This window comes from Lactuca saligna, chromosome 4 (assembly GCF_052625555.1).
Source record: "Lactuca saligna cultivar CGN05327 chromosome 4, ASM5262555v1, whole genome shotgun sequence".
NCBI classification, from domain to species: Eukaryota; Viridiplantae; Streptophyta; class Magnoliopsida; order Asterales; family Asteraceae; genus Lactuca; species Lactuca saligna.
Genome location: NC_136420.1, coordinates 80,856,668 through 80,877,713, shown reverse-complemented (window position 1 = coordinate 80,877,713; position 21,046 = coordinate 80,856,668). Strand labels below are relative to the sequence as shown.

The following is a 21,046-nucleotide window of genomic DNA, read 5'->3' as shown; positions in this document are numbered from 1 at the left end:
GAAAAGCATGGGTTGCAAAATATGGTTTGAAAATGTCATAAAATCATATACAACACAAAAAGTACCACCTTAAGATTCAAATGTAAATTCGTACATTTCCAGAAAATCAACGTGCAACTTTTTTTCTTAGCATGCAATGTACAACTTTGAGAGTAAAATGTACATTTATATATTTCCAAGAAATCAACATCTTAGTCGGCATGAAATGTACGGCCTTGAGAATCATATGCATGGTCATACATTTGCTTCGGATTCTCTAAATTAGCTTCGGGTCATATCGTTTTCCATTGGCTTCCGCTCATATAAGCTCAGATGTGTTGTTATATGTTCCAAAGCATATATAAACATGTTAAGTACCCTTTACATTCCATTTGGTATGAAAATATAGCATTATTATACGAAAATTCCATTGGGGCGGCTCAACGGGCCCTTTGTACTTTACTATACTCAATGTTGTAACCTTCTTCCTTTATTCAGACTTGGAACCTTCTTCCTTTATTCAGACTTGGAACCGACAATAATAAACTAAAAAGTTTAAAAATTATAGAGTTAATTGTTTTATTATGTTTATGTTTTTTGTGAATATATTTAGGATTATGGATTAAAGGAAATACTTACTGCTACACAGTAAGTCCAATAGAAAAAATCAAAACTAAAAACTAAAATTTGTTCCACTACATGAAAAGCTTGTAAGTCGTTAAAATACTATTTATAGAGATTTAATACAATTACAAAGATCTACATTCATCATCTTTTTTTCTTTCTAAAATACTATTTGTATTTATATTCATATATGCATCCAGTAATAATATTACAGATTTAAGAGATCTTAATTTTAACCATTTCTACCACGAATCTACAATCACAATCCACGGAAGAGGAGATAAATAGATATGACAGAGTTCCTAACCGTGTATCACTCAAATCCCCATTATTTTTATTTAATTTCACTCTTACCGACATTTCCCAATTCTTCGGGGGGATATCGACTCATTATTATCCATTGGTTTTAGCACATACCAAAAAGCACATGCTTAATTTTAACAATCGTATATAAATGATGGATACAACAAAAGCTATCCAAAAGTAATCCTAGAGATCAAGATCGATAGTAAACAATAATCATTTTTGGCTATAGCAAAACAACTCAACGAAATTAAATCTTAAATTTCCAATTAGGTATTAATTGAATTCAAGCAAATGGCAATTGCTTAATATTTCACTTCCAAAAAGAAGTCAGACTCAATGTTTGGAAATTAAGTGATTAGATAATGGAAATTGGAAAACAAGAAAACTCAAATGGAGAATCACAACCATTTTTGCGTTTCAGTTCATCATCAGTTGAGGTATTATCCTCTTGAAAATCCTGAACAATGGTTAATGTAGAATCACAATCAATGAATTAGACTATCTGAGATTAGAAAACAAAAGGAAGAAAAAGAATAGAAGAGGTTGATGCCTTTGTGCGTTTCAGTTTTAGACTAGACTAAGATTGGTGGACAGGAGAAGAAGCCGAGAAAGAAAAATATCAGAAATTGAATGGTCGCTTCCCTCTGGTGTGCGAAAGAATATAATGATTGAGATTTTCTATACTAAAATTAAAGAATATAATGTAAAATTGAGGGACTAAGTCCTTGCTTATTTTGAACCGACAAATAGAATTTTTTATTAATAACCTTAACCTAACTAGCAAGAAACTAGTTAGGTGGTGTTGTATATTGTTTTAGTTACATAGAAGAGGTTTTGTAATCCATACCCTCCATTCAGTTTGAGTGGCGAATCTAGAACAAAAAACCACATGGTTCCTTATGTAAATAAAACTAAAAAAATATAAAAGTGTAAAAAATACTAGCGGTGACGGGTCGGGTTGTATGACTAAAATATTTAAACATCAGTTCAATAGTTATAATAAAGTTCTTACAATTGAACCCTACGAGGTCTTATATTTTGAAACATTGTCACAATTACATCGTTGCCAATACCTTTTAATACATTTTTTTTCAATATAAGACACTAAACTATCACTCAAAAATTGATCACTCATTTTGTTGCGTATATCAGTCTTTATTAACTTCATTGTTGAAAATGCGCGTTCTACACTTGCTGTTGCTACGGGTAAGATCAATGCAAGTTTCATAAGAAGGTAAATCTTAGGAAATATTATATGCTTCTTTTCTTCAACCATCTTTTTGGCAAGGTCTCCAATACTCTTCAAATCATTAAATTGTTCATCTTCTCGCATATCTTTAATGTAATTTCCAAGTTCCACTTCAAGAACTCGAAGATCATATTCTGTAGGAAACTTTTCCGGATAAAGTGAAGCCATTTTCATTATTTTTTCTAAATCAAAGGCTTTGAAAGATCCACTTGGGCACAAACAAGCAATACAAAGAAGTAAATTCGTGTTTGCTTCATTAAAGCGTTGGTTCAGCTCTTGAAGTTGCATATCAATCACTTTCTTGAATACATCAACTTGATAATGGTGCAAGTTGTTAACCTTGAAATATATATATATATATATATATATATATATATATATATATATATATATATATATATATATTAATAACTAACAATAAAACACAATAAATTTATAAATCAGTGTGGTAGTTGGTAATAAGAAACATTACTAACCTGTGAACCTCTGCGACGACTGTATCCATTAAAATATTCATCTTCCAAATCCACAACTTTAACTTCGTTTTTAGCACAAAACAATGTAACTTTCTCTAAAAGTGGTTCCCATCCTATATCCCTAATTTCTTGAATTGCTTTTTTTGAACTACTTACTTGATTCATGGCATTTATGATATCTTGGTCTTTTCTTTGTAGTATTGTATTCAAATGATCCGTCACTCCCAAGATATCAATCATCAAATGTAGACAAAACACAAAATCAAACGATTTTAACCATTTTAAGATGCAAATTGCTTCAGCTCTACGATCAAGATCACTATCAAATTCACCAAGATCTTCAAGTACATCACAAATGGAGGCATATATGGTTTGGATATTTAATAAAGATGCAAAATGAGAACCCCATCGAGTATCAGACGGTCGTTTAATACCGACTTCTTGATTCAAACCGGTACCACTCTCAAGCTCACCTAAAATAAACCACATAAGAAATGAATTAATCGAACAATTAGCATAAACAAATGAAAATAAACCAAATAAAGCATACCTTCAGCCAATGCTTCCATAACTTTATTTGCTTGTTTTTTTTCTGAACTTAGCTCGTCGTTTGTAAGAAGATCCAATAATATTTAATAGACGAGAAACCACATCAAAAAAATCATTAACCGTCGTGTGATTCTTTGCAACAAACACTAGGGCTAACTGTAACTGGTGAGCAAAACAATGAACAAAGTGTGCGGATTTTGTTTCATTCATAATCAAAGTCTTTAACCCATTGAATGCACCACTCATATTGCTAGCACCATCATAGCCTTGTCCTTAATCCTACTAGGACTCAAATTCCGTTTTGAAAGCATATCATAAATGGTAGCCTTTAGTGACAAAGCTGAAGTGTCATTAACATTTCTAAGGCCAACGAACCTTTCTACAACTTCACCTTTTCTATTGACAAATCACAAAACCAATGCCATTTGTTCTTTACATGACACATCACGTGACTCGTCTACTAAAATTGCAAAAAAAATCATTTCCAAGCTCACCCATAATAACATTTAAAATTACATCTGAACATGCTTGCACAATATCTTTCTGGATTTCACCGCATTTCATTTGTGCATTTTTTGGGGCATTCTTTAACACATCACGATCTACAACATCACATCGATCGGCTAACCACTGTAATAGTTCAAGAAAGTTACCTTTATTATCCGGGTCTTCTTTCTCGTTATGACCACGAAATGCTAACCCTTTCCGAAATAGGAACCTAACACAATCAATTGAAGCATTCAAGCGAATACAATATTCTTTCTCTTGTAAAGTAGTTTGTTTCTCAAAAGCAGACGTGATTGATTGTCTTTGGTTCATCAAACTTTGGCACTTTTGGACAACAATAGTGTGTGGAGTTCCTTATTTGTGTTTATCTATTCCTGATTTCCTATTCCAAGCCTTGAATCCAGATTTTACAAAATGATCTGATCCACCTTGATTTGGTATACTTGATTTGAATAGATAACAACATAAACAAAATGCAGCATCCTCTTTTATACTATATTCTAACCAATATTTATTATCATCAAACCAAGATTGAATAAATCTTCGAGGTTTACCTCGAAAATCACGTGGTGGGAATTTATGATTTAGAGGTTGGAAAGGCCCCTTTTGCAAGTATGCTTTTCTAATTTCATCTCTTTGGTTTACATGATAGAACTCTATACTTGGTCGTTCAAACGGATCAACAGGTAATGATTTTAAATCCACCTTTGTATAATTATGTTGTTGTTCGTTATCTTCTTTCTTTTTATAAAACTTATGCAAAGACATTCTTAATTAAATGATTCTTGATTCTTGATTCTGAAATTGAATTATGAAATTGTATGTTACAAGAGTCTCAAACTAATAACCATTATCAATATTTTGTTATCATATATATATATATATATATATATATATATATATATATATATATATATATATATATATATATATATATATATATCAAAGTGGGTTAGATCTGATCCCACATCGGCTGGGAAGGAGAACTAAGCATTCCTTATAAGAGGTGTGGATACCTTCCCTAACACAACGCGTTTTAAAGCCGTGAGGGCAGCAGATACCATAAGAACTCTACAGTTAAGCGTGCTCGGGCGGGAGTAGTACCAGGATGGGTGACCCCCTGGGAAGTCCTCGTGCCGAGTGGCCCAAAGCGGACAATATTGTGATACGTGCCACAGAGGGGGACGTTACAAATGATATCAGAGCCAGGGCACGGGTCGATGTGTTCGACGGGGACGTCGAACCCTATAATGGGGGGTGAAAGTGGGTTAGATCTGATCCCACATCGGTTGGGAAGGAGAACTAAGCATTCCTTATAAGGGGTGTGGATACCTTTCCTATCACAACGCGTTTTAAAGCCGTGAGGGCAGCAGATCTCATAAGAACTCTGCAGTTAAGCGTGCTCGGGCGGGAGTAGTACCAGGATGGATGACCCCCTGGGAAGTCCTTGTGCCGAGTGGCCCAAAGCGGACAATATTGTGATACGTGCCATAGAGGGATGTTACACAGCCACATCAAATCGTCGAAGGGGATAGAGCTAACTCAGCCTCACGACGTGAACAAGGCTAAATACATTATAACGTACTTTTAATACATTTCAGGGGAGAATACAAGTAAACACACGGTTGATCCCTAGTGGAAACGTGAAAACTCTTGTTATACTTTGCATGCATTAGATTTATACAAAATGCATAGTATCCAGAGTAGCCATCTTAGTTAAACCATTTTATGCATTCAAAGAACCTATGATTTATGTTTTGTCAAACATTGTGAAAGAGGATAAACATTGCATAAAAAACTATTATCTTAATACAGACTTAGTTGAGAATCCGTGAAACGATTACATCTTCAATGCTACCTTTTTGTTAAAAGGTACTACCTAAAGTCCTGTCTATTATAACCAGAGTCTCCCGTTTGGACAGCTTGTCAAATGTGTATAGATCTATACGGGAAGTCATGATCCTGCGCCTTGACTGTTAGCTACAGTCCTTTGGGTGACAGTTTGTCATAACGTTTCGACGCCTGAAGACCATCGCCATAGGCATATTATGTTTAGTATGGTTATAAAACTCACCGGATGGACAATTATTATGGTTCTCTGCTTTTATGAATGAGTAGCTATTAAAACTATCCTTCATCTAACAAGTGCAATCTTCTTATAGCTTTATTAATTAAAACTATGCCTCAACCTTTTAAGCATGTCAGTTGCTTGCAACTTTCGGTCTTGGACATTAGAGACTACCTGTTACCTTAGGAAAATAAGGGATGTTCCTGTATCCAAAACAATCAACTAATAGGAAAATAAGAGATTTTCCTGCTACAACTATTTACAATTCACAACACGAACATTCATATGCATTTCATACTTTATTAAGAAAATAAGGGATTTTCTTGGAAAACACACGAACTTTGGAACGGTATACATTTTCTCAAAACCGCTTATGAACTCACCAGCTTAATTGTTGACATTTTTTATTTGAAATAACTTTTATTCTCAGGGAACCGCTAAGCAGGTTTGGAAACCAACTTTTAGGGATTAGCGCTCTGACGTTAATTACTTCTTTTGAAAGATGTTTATGTATTTATCTTTTGAACATGTAACAAATACAATCATGTAAACATTTTGAAACCTTTATATATATGGTGGTGTGTACTTTCCTTTCTAAGAACTATTATGATACTGAATATGACGTCCTCCGTCCCCGAACGTCTCCGCTATTCTGGTTTAGGGGTGTCACAGTTGCTCTTTCAATTCTCTCCCGTAGGGAAGCCACACAAAAATTTCCATCCACGACAATAGGTGACACCCACCCCTCCCTTGATTCACCTAATTGTAGTACCTCCTAAAGTGTAATGTTTATTTTATCCAATGCGGCTTTACTTTTGATAATAGTTCTCCAAACTCCGGTCCATCTACTCTTAATTTGGAGTCGAGATTGGTCATCTGACAAGCCGTGAAGTCCTTTGATAATCTTTGCCCACATGGAGTTAGGTTCGTTTTTCAGTCGCCATAACCACTTGGTGAGAAATGCAAGATTCAGGGAACGGATTGATCCCAAGCCTAGACCTCCCACCTTCTTTGGAGCAGTAATCTTCTCCCATGCCACCCAGTTTATACTTTTATTACAACCTGGACTTCCCCATATAAATTGTCTTTGAATTTTTTCAAAAGAGTTTATAACTCCAATCGGGGCATCAAAGATAGACATAAAGTACGTGGGAAGGCTCCCAAGTACAACTTTTGCAAGTGTGATTCGTCCCCCAAAATTGAGTGTTTTTGCCTTCCAAACTGAAAGTTTACCCTTCAGTTTTTCTAGAATTAGACTACATGAAGCCACACGATTCATATGCATTCCTATCAGAACTCCAAGGTAGGTGAAAGGGAGTGATGCTGGTTCACATCCCAATGGGTTTGCCCAATTGACAACCTCATGCTTCCGGACTTCAATACTGAATACTCTGGACTTTTTGAAGTTTATCTTTAGACCACAAGATACATAGAAGCATCTAAGGATCCTCGCCAAGTTAGTAATATATCTTTTCGACCACTCCTTCAGGAATAATGCATCATCTGCATACAAGAGATGTGACAAACATAAATCAGAATTAGGAATAAGAATCCCGTCGAAGATACCTTTTGAGGTTGCTGACTTCATTGCGATATTTAACCCCTCCATCACTATAATAAACAGAAAAGGGGATAACGGATCTCCTTGCCTCACTCCCTTAGTCATTTCAAACTCCTTTGTTAGGCTTCCATTGATTATTATCGATTAAGTCCTTGCTTAGTTTGATAAACACTTGAGCCGACCTGGATTCCAAATAAGTATGTTTACAATCCGCTTTGGAAAATATGAAAGATTCTCACACTTAAACATTGTTTTGCGGCTTTTGCCTCAAGTAACTCTATAATAATGAAAATATAAGATCTAATTTGATTAAACAACCAAAAATAACGACCGACAATCAATGTACATTATCAAAACTTCAAGGTATGCCTTAAGTCCTCCAAAATTAGTACTATTGAAGTAAACGAGCCAAAAAAAATTAACTAAGAAAGACTCATCCTAAGATAAACAACTTCCCAAAATCAAATAGTTCTTGAATAACATTTGTACTAACAAACAAAATAAGGATTAGAACTCTAAGAAAGACCCGTAGGTTTTAAAGACCCGCAAATAACTATGCCTCTGCCTATTATTTTGGAATAACTAAAGTTATTTTTATTCCATATTATAATTATATTTCACACTCATATTGTGTTTAAGAGAAATGCCAAATTTTGTCGATTACTTTTTTTTTTAATTCATATGAATGTAATATAGATTGTCATCGGCAACCTCGTAATAATTCAAGAACAAGGAGACGTATCATTACTAAAACATCCTCTCGTTATATCTACAAAAGAGTAACAAATGTACTTCAATATTTGTTTTGAAACTCTCTAAAAAGAATTAATAGAGATCATCAAAATTTACCATCAATATTTTTAACAAATTAATTGAATTTTTTTTTTAGAAATCATTGGATAATTTGAAATATCCAAATTATTCTAACCTATTTATAAATGGGATACTAACTTAAAAGGGTAATATATTTTTTCATTTGTATACATTTAGTTACTGACTTTTAGTTTATCTATATTTATCCATTATTGTCTATATCTTACCCTTATATGGTTGCAATGGTTGGCGCGGGTTAAGCTGATTTCCGACGACCTTTACAAATCTGGTAAGATTCCGGTAAATTTCTCTAGCGAGACTCCAACAAAAAATTTCAAAAAGAACAATATTTGCCTAGAACTTGAATCCAAACACACACATAAATTTGTCGTAACCAATAACCTCCCGATCTGCTATGGTTCACTGGAAACTCGAAGCAACTCCTCCATATTTGTGATGATCAGAAACGGTCGGAGGAGAATGGTGGTGCTACAGATTTGTGAGGAACAGAAACGGTCAGAGGAGAAGGGTGGTGCTCTAGGGATTGAGTGGTACTCATGGCATAAATCCATAAATTATTTGAATTCTTTATCTTGATGTTTCTTTTCATATCTGATGAAGGACATAAACACACACTGATAAAGAAGCTGAATTTTTCAGATCTAATGAAGATTTTCAAGAACCTATTTCATATGGGTGTTCGATTTGCAGAAATGGGTGTTTAATTTGAAAAAGTCAGAAAAACAAATTAACTCAATGTACATCTTATTTTCAAGAACTCAATGTTCAAGAACCCATTTCATATGGGTGTTTGATTTCAAGAACCCATATGTATGTGAGTATGTCTAATTTCTTATTCATGTTTGCGTACAAGGTGTTTTTGTGCATATGTATGTGTTTGAAGAACAAACTCATAAAAAGATAAAGAAAACAAACACAAACCCAAAAAGTCACACTTACAAATTGTTTATGTGTGTTTGTTTTATGGATGAACACATTTTTGTGTTCAACAAAATTTTTGAGTTCATCATGATTTATGATGAAGATAACTTGATTTGTGCTAGATCTGATGCTCTAATGGATTTCAAAAACCCAAATGTGATGTGAGTGTGTTTTCTTAATATGAAAATCAAAATATGAGTGTGATGTGTGTGTTCCAAATCTGAAAAAACTTTGTTGGCTAGAGAATCGCCGGAGAAGATGACCGAAATCTCGTTGAAGAAGACGAACGAAACTTTTGTCGGAGCTGTGGAATATGTTGGTGACCGGAAAACCTATGATTACAAGTCATAAGGATGTTTTTTTAACCAGATCAACAAGTTCAGTAGGAAAATATGGACAAAAAACTTCAGTGACTAAATGTGTACAAATAAAAAAAATATATCACCCTTATAGGTCTTTATCCCATTTATAAATTAGTAAAACGTACATCTTATAAGGTAGATTGCTTAATATTAGAAAAAAATATATAACGCATAATGGAAGCCGAAAGAATCTCAAAGTTATTTTTATTTTTGAAAAGGATAATGACTTGTAAAGGTAACATAGTTTTGATTTTGTCCAAGTTTAGTCCTTTAAGTTACTTTTTGTCAATATATTACCATTGAACTTGTTTGGACTGTTCATATTCCATCCTTATGACCGGTTGATGTAGATAACATAGTTTAAGTTTTGTTCACATTTAGTCCCTTAAGTTTTTTTGTCCACATATCACCATTGAACATGTTTAGATTGTTCATATACATCTTTATGAACTTGTTTGGGCAGTTGACATTACATCCTTATAATCTAACAGTTTCGATCGTTTTCTATGTTACCATTAAACTGAATGTCGACTAGCTCGTACAAGAGGTGTTTCAGTTTGAGCTCGAGACCTACTCAACCTTTCATCTTCTCTAAACTGTCATAACTCCTTCGTTTGAAGTTGGAATATCATAACTTTTTTCAACACGTAGTTTTCTTTGTGTACTTCATTTTAGACTATATAAGCACCTTATTTGGTTACATTTTGATTGACTTACGAGTCTCGAAACATAAGGTATCAAAGTTAAATTTATGTTATTTCAGCATTGAGATTACTGTTTGTATGTCATTTTACACTATATAAACACCTTATTTATTTATATATTGAGGCTCGAAAAATAAGGTATCAAAGTTGAATTTATATTATTCTAATCATTTAGGCTCAAATCATTAACTAGTTGTACAAACTACATATGAACGTGTACCAATTGCAACCGAGTATTGAACCAAAAACTAGCACTGACACTGAAATCAATATAGTCTAACCAGTCAAGTTATCAGTTCTCATTATTAGTCTAAACCTATTTCGGTTCCAAATCGGGTTCGGACTAGTTGCTCATCCTAGTTCCAACTAAGCATCATTGTCTTAGTCCTTCTTTATCTAACCAACTACCTAATACCATGCAGGCTCATTGAGATCGGTTCTAGAAAAGATCAAACCATTTCTCCATTAATTTGAATAAACTATTGTAGAAAGGATTAATAACTTATAAGGCTAACATAGTTTAGATTTTGTTCATATTTGGTCCCTTATGTTTTTTGTCTATATATTACCATTGAACTTGATTCGGTTGTTCACATTATATCCTTATGACCGGCTAAAAGCTACACTAACCAGTCATATGGATGTAATGTGAACAGTCCAAACAAGTTTAATGGTAGTATGTGGACAAAAAGTAACTTAAATGATTAAACATGAACAAAACCTAAACTATGTTACCCTTACAAGTACGGTCAAATGTGGAAAACTAAAATCAACAATAACTTCTACTAAATAACCTTCTAAATAAGAGACGAAATTTCCAAAAATAAAGAAAAAAAATATTTTGTCATTAAAACAGAATAAACTAAAATACAAAATTATATGAAAATCAAGAAAAACTGAGATTTGGGGCCTAAACAGTAGATTTGAGGGTCGACTTTGGCCCTGTTTGATACTCGTCTGACTGAGTCATGTCAGACATTTTTGGCTGACTCGGTCAGCTATAGCTGAGAAATTGACCTAGTAAGAAAGAAGGAATCGGCTGACTGAGAAAGGAAGACGTCTAACGTCTAATTCCACTTGTGCCCTTGCGTGTGTATCATTGTACGTGTAGGAAGAATTGATCCAACACCCCTTTTGCATCTCGTTCGTAATAGGCTCACATAATCGATCATCCAACACCCCCTTTGCTTTCTTAAAATCAATCACAGAATCGATGGACTGCCTCTTTTCACTTTGGTTCGAATTTAATTGCAGGTATGTTTCCCCTTCTGAAATCACTTCCATTCATCTTCTCGCAATCAATCAACCAACTGAAATCATATTAGAATCCATATGCTCATATGTTCTTATTTTTCTTTTGTATCTGCTGGTTGAGTAAGGAAGAAAGAAAAAATACATTGATTTTCTCTTGGGGGTAATTTCCTCTCTATATGTTGCTTCTCTCCTAATCTCTCTAATTTTGCTGCAGGAGTGGTGCTATGTACATTTAAAATATTCGATGGATACACTTGGATTTTTTTTTACTACAATAGAAAGTTGTGCTATACTCAAGCCTAGATGTTCCCTCTGTTACTATTAAGTCCCTGATATATATCATTATTTATAAATGGTAAGGATGTGTTGTTGGTAGTTTAAAGTGGCTACAATTGATGTTTCTTTCACAAGGTTGCTGGTAATTCTCTTGCTTTGGACAATTTTGCCCTTACACAATTTTTATCCAGAAAGGCCTTTTGCTCCCCTGTTTAGTATAGTGTTTGGTTATATTAGTTTGCTGTGGTCATGATGTTGAATCTGGGTTTTATTTGTCTGTTTGTTTTTTTGTACTCCTTTGAGTGATTGCTCAATGAAACCAATCCACCAAATAGAATATGTAGGTGTTTTGATGTGGTCACAGAATGAATCATATGATATAATTTTGTTTATTTCAGCTATTTTTTAGTTTACATATCAGTTACAGTTAAAATTATTGAATGATGGTATATATTCCTTAATTGTAAGCTAAACACTCAAAACCAACAAGCTTAAATATTCGATTGTCATAATTCTAGATTGCTTGCTGATGTTCCCTTTGTTCAAAACTTGGGGTTCTGTCAAAGCAGATTGTAAGACATCCGGGTGTTATTCTAGATCTTGAACCAAATAATTAATGTTCTCTCTGTTTGAAAATAAGTTGGATTAGGTTTATGCTTCAGTTTTCACTTCCATAAGTTCTACTTCTAATACAGAAAACAATCTTCTAATTCTACATTGTAAAATTTCACATTTCTTGGTTAATTGGTTGTCAACTGATAATGCTTCATTTTTCACTTCCAATGATGGCATCAGAGCTTTGGAATCAACCATTCCATCTTTTGGTGATTCCGTTTGTAAGGGTATAATTTCTTGATTCTTATCAACATGGTTTCAAGGGCATTTCAACTATGAGGATTAGGAGGACATTTACGTCTTTTTCATAGACGAGACATCGAGAGATCAAAAATTGCAATTTTGCTCCAGCCCCAGTCCCAGGAAGTACACCTGGTTCTATCATGTCCTGTCTTGCATAATAAACAAGGCCTTAAAGCATTAGTAGACGAAAAGATTTGTTAGTGAGTTCATAATCTTTCTTTAAATGAATAGATTGATTAGATTTTTTTTATTATGCTGGAAGTTTTTATTATTATTATTATTATTATTATTATTATTATTATTATTATTATTATTATAAAGAGTACAGGGGTAAAATGGTCATTTTGCATCAGTCAGCACATTCAGTCAGATGTACAATCACACAACATGATTTCTTACTCTGTCAGAATTTATTACTCAGACAGATCTTCCCGTTCAACACTTTCTCAGTCAGCAACTATCAAACGGCCCATTTGTCAACATATCAGGAACTCTGACCCGTTGACACATTTATGTTGATATATCGCACGTGTCTAAATTCCTTTCGTTTCAAAAGTTATGCTCGTTTGAAGTTGGACCTCTTTTGACTCCATTGTCTTTCTCTCACTTATCCATAAAATCTTCTGTCAGATTATCTATTATCTATGTGTTTCCACATCAAAATAAAATATTTAGCTTGTAAAAATATGTTATTACTAAAATTAAAAAATAAAATGCAATATATTTCTTAAATTACCAATCAACTACCAAATATCATTTATTTTGAACATATTTCATAAAAATGACTAAAAGTATACTAAAATTTTGAAAAAAAATGGCCAAAGACCATAGATCTAAGTTGTATTGTAAACTTCCTTGGACGTAGTAGTTTTTTTATGTCATTCGTATGGTCCAACATCAATAAAGAAGAATAATCTTTGATTCGTTTGCATTAACACATAGCCTTGATATTTGGTCAGCACAAATTCAAAAAAAAATAAGTATCCTCCTAAAAATCGTGGCACACGTCTACTAAAAACATTTTATTTAGGGAAAATGACTTATAAAGTGTAACACTCGTCTCAGGTATCGAATTATTTTCAGAATTTATTGGGTTTTGGATTGGAACTCGACGAGTTGGGGGGCTCCAACTCGTCAAGTAGATGTCATTTATGAGGACGCGAGAATCCGGATCTACTTGACGATTTGGAAGGCCCCAACTCGACGAGTAGACACTGGAAAGGAAAACCCTAATTTACAGATTTTGTACCCTATTTAAAGGCCTTAAGCCTCACTTGTAGCCTCCTTTATCATCCCTTTGTCCAGAGAAACCCTAAATCATGTCTCAACTCTCATTTTGAGTGTGTGAGGGCTTAAGGAGTGCCTTTTTGGTGTTTATGTGAAGAATCTTGAAGTGGTTGGTGCATAGCTGAAGGGAGAGGCTGTAGATCCGATGTTTACTCTGCCGTGGCAACCATCTTAAGGTATAAAGTCGAAACCTTGACCTTCCATTGCTTAGATCTTCTTCCATGAAAGTTTATGGCCATTATTAGCCTAGTTTGGTACCATTCTTGGTTTTGAGCATGATATGAAGATATGGCTTTAGATTTGGACATCTTAGGGGCTTTGGGGACTTAAAGTTGCCAACTTGATCAAGCCTTGGCCCTCCTTCATGCTCTAAGTCCCTTGGCAAGCTTTGATTAAGTGTTTTTAGCCTTTGAAGCCTTGCATGGATGTAAAGTTAGCAAATTTACGTGGTATTTTGGTCTTAAGGGATTGGATTTATAATTTGGAGCCTTAGATTCCACTGGAAATGACTAAACACAAAAAGGACTGAAGGGACTCGGCGAGTTGCTTAGCCAACTCGACGAGTTGGGTAGGTTTTCTCGTTTTTGTGATCCCGAGTGATTTCATTGAGCTGATTCAGAGATTTCAATCAAAATATTTCGGTTTAGAGTTTTTCAGGCCTTGGACATTAAGGAACTCGACGAGTTACTCATGTGACTCGGCGAGTTGATGGACTCTGAAGGAACATGACGGGTTGCTAGATGCACTCAACGAGTTAGGTTAACTTAGAGCGTTGGCCTTGACCATGACTTTGACCTTGGATTAGGAGTTAACTAGGGTTGATCATTTGGTATTTTAGGCCTTTCGGATAATGGGCCTTCTTGGGTTAGGTCCATGATGAATTGGACCTTATTGGGCTTTGTGGGCCATTCCAGGTTTGGGCTATTATTTAGGTTTGTGGATCGTTGGACCAGTTAAGGAGGGATGTTTGGATTAGGAATAATTTATTGGGCTTCAGGGTAAGACCCATGCAAGGGTTTGGGCCTAATTTGGAAAATTGGGCCATTAGTGGACTTTTATGGGTGTTAGAGTTTTGGGCTTGTTTGGTTTTAGGCTTGGGCCTTAGTTTTGGATAATACTGGGCCAGGGGTAGAATGGTTATTTTACCCTATATATGGATTAAGGATTTTAGCATGGAACCTAATTGCTAATGGGATATATTGATTGGTATTGACAACTCGGGAAGTAGACATTGCAGCAGCTAAGGATTTCATTCAGGAAGCTTCTGCATTCGAAATGAGTCTCCTCACCATACCTTTGGGTCGAAGGCACCAAGGCCGGCCCATTTTATGTTATGTGGTACACTAGTTGATGTAGTGATATGTGGTATACTAGTTGGTTATATGCTATGTGATATTCTAGTTGTCTTTGTGATACTTGCATGGAAGACCCCGGGGGGAGCCTGTGACACTTGGATGTCAGACCATGTGGGAGAGCCTATGGCTTTCCAGCTAAAGACCATGGGGGAGCCCATGACACTTAGGTGTAAGACCACGGGGGGAGCCCATGGCATCCTGGACTAAGATGTGACAACTAGAAAATTTTAGGTCAAACAAAGCCTAAGGGATCTTGTGTATAAGAGTACCCACAACGTTTGTGCATGTAACCTAGTTGCAATAAAACTTTGAAAGCCAAAAAGGTGACATTATTTGTATAAGTAGATACACACACATACATACATAGATACATATATATATATATATATATATATATATATATACACACACACACACACATTAAAAATCATGTGGGTATTAAACACTTACAGGTCAAACAAGTCAAATAATGGGTACAAATCATGAAATTAAAACTTTATTTTATAATTTATGGCCTTGTACCCCACCAACATTGGGATTTCAGTTGTGAGGAGGCTGAAATCTCATCCTAGAACACCCACTAAGGCCGAAATCACAAGCTAGGTAGAAGCTCGGGCTGAAATCACTCTTAGTGGATGAGTCAAAACCGTAAACACCATGGGGAAAGGCTTAGGACCGAAATCTCTTAATCAAAGTCAAGCCTAGGACCGAAATCACATGTGATTTCAGTCATACTAGGGAAATTTAGTGTGAGTTTTGGTGGTAATAAAGTAAAGTGGGGTTTGACTTAATGACTTGACGTAATCCCCCATTTCCCATGCAAATGTTAACCACCAGTATCCCAAGCATTACACAACTGTCACACAAGTAAACATCAAGTCAATTTACTCCTTAACTTAAGGACGAACCCCTTTCCACAAATTCCACCATTTCTCCATTTTACTTCCAGTTAACTTTTCTTCTCTCTCAAGGATTCCTTTCCAAGTTTCAAAGGATAATAAGCTCCAAGATCATCCTTATATTTTTGTAAGTATTTTCGATATTTTCTAGTAATTCTATACAATTTTATGTTTGTTTCACTCTATTTACACACATTAAAATGTGTTAACACCCTTAGGACATCATTATTCTCAAGGAAGTTTCATCAAACTCACTCAAGAGGTTAAGCTTGGAATCTTCAAATCACCTCATCAAAACAACCCACAAATCCACTCAAGGTAAGTTCATACCCCCACATTTTCAAGCTTTTTCATGTTTTAGGGAAGGGGGATACAAGTTTAAATTTTGTTTATCATACCAATATTTACATATTTAAGGTTTATGTTATAAATATGAGATATAGTTTGCATAAGATGTGGTTATCACTAGCTTTACCCAAATATTTGTGATATATTAGTTTTAAAATGTACAACTAACAAAACAAAACATGACCCATGTTGTAAAAATCATGAGGAAAATTTAGGATTTGCAAAACTATAAGGTTTTTTTAGGAAACTTTCTACCAAAAATATAGTTTTCTAACAAAAAGGAGTACATTTTAGTTATGTCAGTATTCATGGGTTTACAATCCAAAAATATAATGTTTAACTTATACTATGAAACTAGACTAAATATTTACTATGTGTTTGTATAAATCTTTATATAAATGTTCTTGACAAACTGACACGATAAATTATAACTGGTATAGTTTGGGAGTTACAAACACTACACTATCATTCTAGAAGAGATAAATAATTATTTTACTTTCACCAAGATAACAAATTTTCAGTACACTAGGCGTAAATTGGTTGATATAGACTTGTGACACACTACTTCATTGTATCCACCAGTGCTCTTGTACAGAGAGAGCGCAACACTTGTGTATAGATCTATATGGGACTGGCAACCCCACACCTAAATTGTTAGCTGCAGTTAGACCGGCAAGTCTGGGGTGACAAATGTCGTACCATTCCAATGTCTGAAGAACGTCATTCATGCCACTAGTCGTATTTGTATGGTTATAATAACTCACATAGGGCATTAACAAACATTTGGTTTACAGGATAAGCATACCTTCAAGTAGTTTTATATAACGATAAAGTTACTTAACACTATCTTCAGTACAACACTACTTATGTTTTTAGTCTTTGGATTGATATTTACAAATCATACATATAAGAAAATAATGGATTTTCTGGAAGTATACACTATCTTTTTACACGAAATAGTTACAATCAGCTTTGCCTACAAAAATGCTAATGAACTCACCAACTTAATTGTTGACGCTTTTCAAAATCACTTGTATTCTCAGGAAACCAGTAAACAGGTAACCATGAGAGTATTTTGGATGATGGGGCGTCTTCACATCACTTCCTTCATTTTTGTCACTTGCATTTGGTGTCATGTTAACAACATTTAAGCATAATGTAAACTTATTTACTATTCAATGTAATGGTTGTGATGCTTGTTTCATTTATATTTAATTGTTATGATATTGTCCAATGACGTCCTCCTTCCCCGGATGTTTCCGCCGTTCCGGTTCGAGGGTGTGACAAATTGGTATTAGAGCAAGGTTTATAGTGAAGTAAGTATATCAAACCATGAAAGATATACAACTATAAACACAATGGGGTCTAAAACACTCTGACAAAAAGTATAATTTTAAAATATAAATATTTTTGTATGAGAATACATGCATGCATACACCCTAGGGCAGTGTCGTAATAAGAAAGCATATAAAAGTATTTAGATGAGTTTAACACTACGATTCATCCTGGATAGTTATGTAATCATATATGGGATAAATATAGCATGATCAACTATATTTATATGAGATATGACCAACATGTGCTTAGGAGTGGTTGTAGTGGGTAACAAATCTAAAATTTACCAACCCTAAATACTAAGATACCCAAAAATCAAAAATAAAGATTTAAAATACTATGGGAGTAATTTAGCATACTACAAAACCATACACTTAAGACTTTCATGTATTTCCCACATCTCCATTCTCACACAGAAATCATGGTAGGATTCCACGTACCTAGAGACGCCTATCTTTCTAACCAGGGAAATGATGGGTGGATCAAAGAGGATCCTAAGGAACTAATGGAAGATGAACCCGAGGAAGAACCAGAAGAGGACACCGGAGAGGATCCAGAGGTGGGGGAAGAAGAAGAAGAGGAAGAGGAGGCCTCGGACGTAGAGTTGTAAGGTCCCAATCTGCTTGTGTATCAATCAGATCCGTTTAATGGTGCGGAATCCCGATCAAACGGATGATGCCGGATCTAATAGAAGAGAAGAAAGGGGAGAATAACTTGAATCTTGAATGTATTGATGAATATAATTGAAGTTCCTTACACAAGATTTACTTTCTCTCTCTAGAACACACATTAAGTTTCACACACTTAAGCTCCTCTCTTCTTTCACTCACCACTCTACTCCTCACCCCTTACACCTATATTTATAGGGAACATGGTCTGAACACAAGTTCACAGACATGAACGGGTTTACGGCCATAAACCCGTTTACGGCCATAACACCCACTTAGTCCCCGTGCACCATTTAGGCTACAATGGACCCCCGCCCCTCTGGGCGAAATACTTGGAAAGGTGGAGCTGGAAGCAACACCAACGCTCGGCATATGACATGCAACGAGATTTCTATAACATCATCCATGGAGGACTGGTAGACAAAGATCTTCCTATCATGGTACAATGCATCTCTCACCTTGGGGATCAAACTAAGGCTTCGGCCAATCGGATCATGGAGCTAGGAGCCGCTACTGAAGTGTAACACCATTAAAATTTCAAACAATTTTTCATTTAATTTTTAATAAAAACATTTCATTTCCAAGTCATTCCAAAATCATGTATCTAATATTTCCACAAAACACAATACATATTCCATATCCCAAGATCTCAAAAACATATCATCTGCAAGTAGGTACTGATCATGCCGGCGCCTTCCCGCGATCATCACTGGTACCTGAAACACATAACACACAAACGGTAAGCATAAATGCTTAGTGAGTTCCCCAAAATACGACATACAACACATACGTCTTTCCATGCCATAACTCTATAGGATCTTCCGATCCAAGTGTCTCAGGGGATTTCCATCCCATAACTCTGTCGACCTTCCGGCCCATACTCTGTTGACCTTCCGGTCAATATCATCATACTCATATCATAACATATCACATATATAACATGCATCACATAAACATCATACACATAAGACCTTCCGGTCACACACAATTACCCCATCGGGTATAACATAGTGAGAAGACTCACCTCGCTGTTGTCGGATAATCACTTGTGCTCGATTCCCCGACCTATCGTCCTCCTATATCATAAGTACATCTCTAATTAATACTTTACTGACTTAGTTTGACCAACACTATTAAGTGAACACTAGTCAACCCTGGTCAACGCTAGTCAACGGTCATCCTTTGACCCGACTCGTCGAGTCTTGCATAGACTCATCGAGTCCATACGTGAACTCGAGTCCTTTGAATCCTTTCTGACTCACCGAGTCACTTACTCAACTTGGCGAGTCATCCACTAATCTGAGTCACGGGACAAACCGCTCCGAATCGTCGAGTCCGCTCATGGACTCGGCGAGTTCATTTCATGCACAACCTCAAACAACCTTCTGAGGCCAGATCTATTCCTCTAATCCTTAGATCTAACCTTCACAAGCTCAATAACCATGTAAAGTCTTTATCTTGATGCACATGCAACATCTATATGACCATATATGATGATTTATCCCCAAATACCTTAACCTAAGGTCATAACCTCCATTTCTCTTCATAAAGCTTGATGAGTAAGGCTCTATGGACCTCTATGGATCTAGATCCAAAGCCTCATCACTAGAAAGAGACTATTTGGACATCAAATCAACCTAACAAAGGGCACAAGAAACCCTAAATCCATATATACTTCATAAAATAGAAGATAAGCCGAATTAATACCTCAAATGCGATGATCTTAGGTTCAAATCCATAGAATAGCAACCTCCTTTGCTTCCTCTTGGCTAGGACCTCCTTCTTCTTGCTAGGCAACACCACAAAGGTCAAGAATGGCTTCCTTTCTCTCTCAAAACGCTCAAGCATTCTATGGTTTCTCTCTATGGACTGGTGGCCGCAAATGAAGGCCATAAGGGCCTTTAAATAGGTCCCAAACCCGAGAAATTAGGGTTTCTTTTGTCAGCTCTGACTCGGTGAGTCGCTCCCTTGACTCATCGAGTCCCCTCATTAACCATGTCATCCAATCACGAACAGACTCGACGAGTCTAAGCACCAACATGTCGAGTCACCTTACATAATTAAAGAAATACAACATAAATCAATATACCTGGGAAACTGGGTGTTACATGAAACCGCTGACGCACACACCCGACTACTGGAGATGGACTAGCCTCGGACATGTTATCTCATTGATAGTTTGTATGAGGACCTTAGCACCGCTTAAGCAGAAGTGGGATGGTATCATGAGAGGCATACGACTCTCGAGGAGAGGGTGGTTGTAGCTGAGTGTCGGATAGCAAAATTACAGGGTACCTCGAATTCATCTAAGGGACCATAAGGGACTACCCACCGTGAGTAGGGAATGCACTACTCATAACTTGTTTTCATTTATGAGTAACCGTTAGTGCTACTCTTTCATGTAGACCTTCCTAAAGGTTAATTTTCCTAAACTGTGTACTAGAACCATGCTATCAATGAAATAGTTATGCATTTCTATTTCATTGGATGCCACAATTTGTTATACAATTGTTTACTTGTTATAGTAAATTTCATTCATAAATTTCTTGCAAATTTCACAAACAACTAGAATGGATACACATACATAAACAAGGCATTCAGTTGCGATAATTCTAGATTCATGACT

At 35.5% G+C, this 21,046-nt stretch overlaps 1 protein-coding gene across 1 annotated transcript; it reads right to left on the bottom strand.

The window, feature by feature from the left end:
• Positions 1-1,264: 1,264 nt before the first annotated feature.
• Positions 1,265-4,002, bottom strand: LOC145039802 (uncharacterized). The gene is made up of 5 exons (XM_078987812.1): positions 3,678-4,002; positions 2,635-3,107; positions 1,983-2,458; positions 1,757-1,781; positions 1,265-1,366 (listed from the first exon to the last, which is right to left on the bottom strand). Exons 1-5 carry the CDS (start codon positions 4,000-4,002, stop codon positions 1,265-1,267), a joined length of 1,401 nt encoding a protein of 466 aa, XP_078843938.1.
• Positions 4,003-21,046: the final 17,044 nt, after the last annotated feature.

What these genes read in the sequence shown, in the direction of transcription:
- LOC145039802 (XM_078987812.1), bottom strand. Translation starts at nt 4,002, where the DNA reads ATGAACCAAAGACAATCAATCACGTCTGCTTTTGAGAAACAAACTACT. An exon ending in AATTTTAAATGTTATTATGG is followed by an intron (nt 3,108 to 3,677) that starts GTGAGCTTGGAA and finishes GGTTTATTTTAG; the next exon opens with GTGAGCTTGAGAGTGGTACC. An exon ending in GAAAAAAAATGTATTAAAAG is followed by an intron (nt 1,782 to 1,982) that starts GTATTGGCAACG and finishes TTTTTGTTCTAG; the next exon opens with ATTCGCCACTCAAACTGAAT.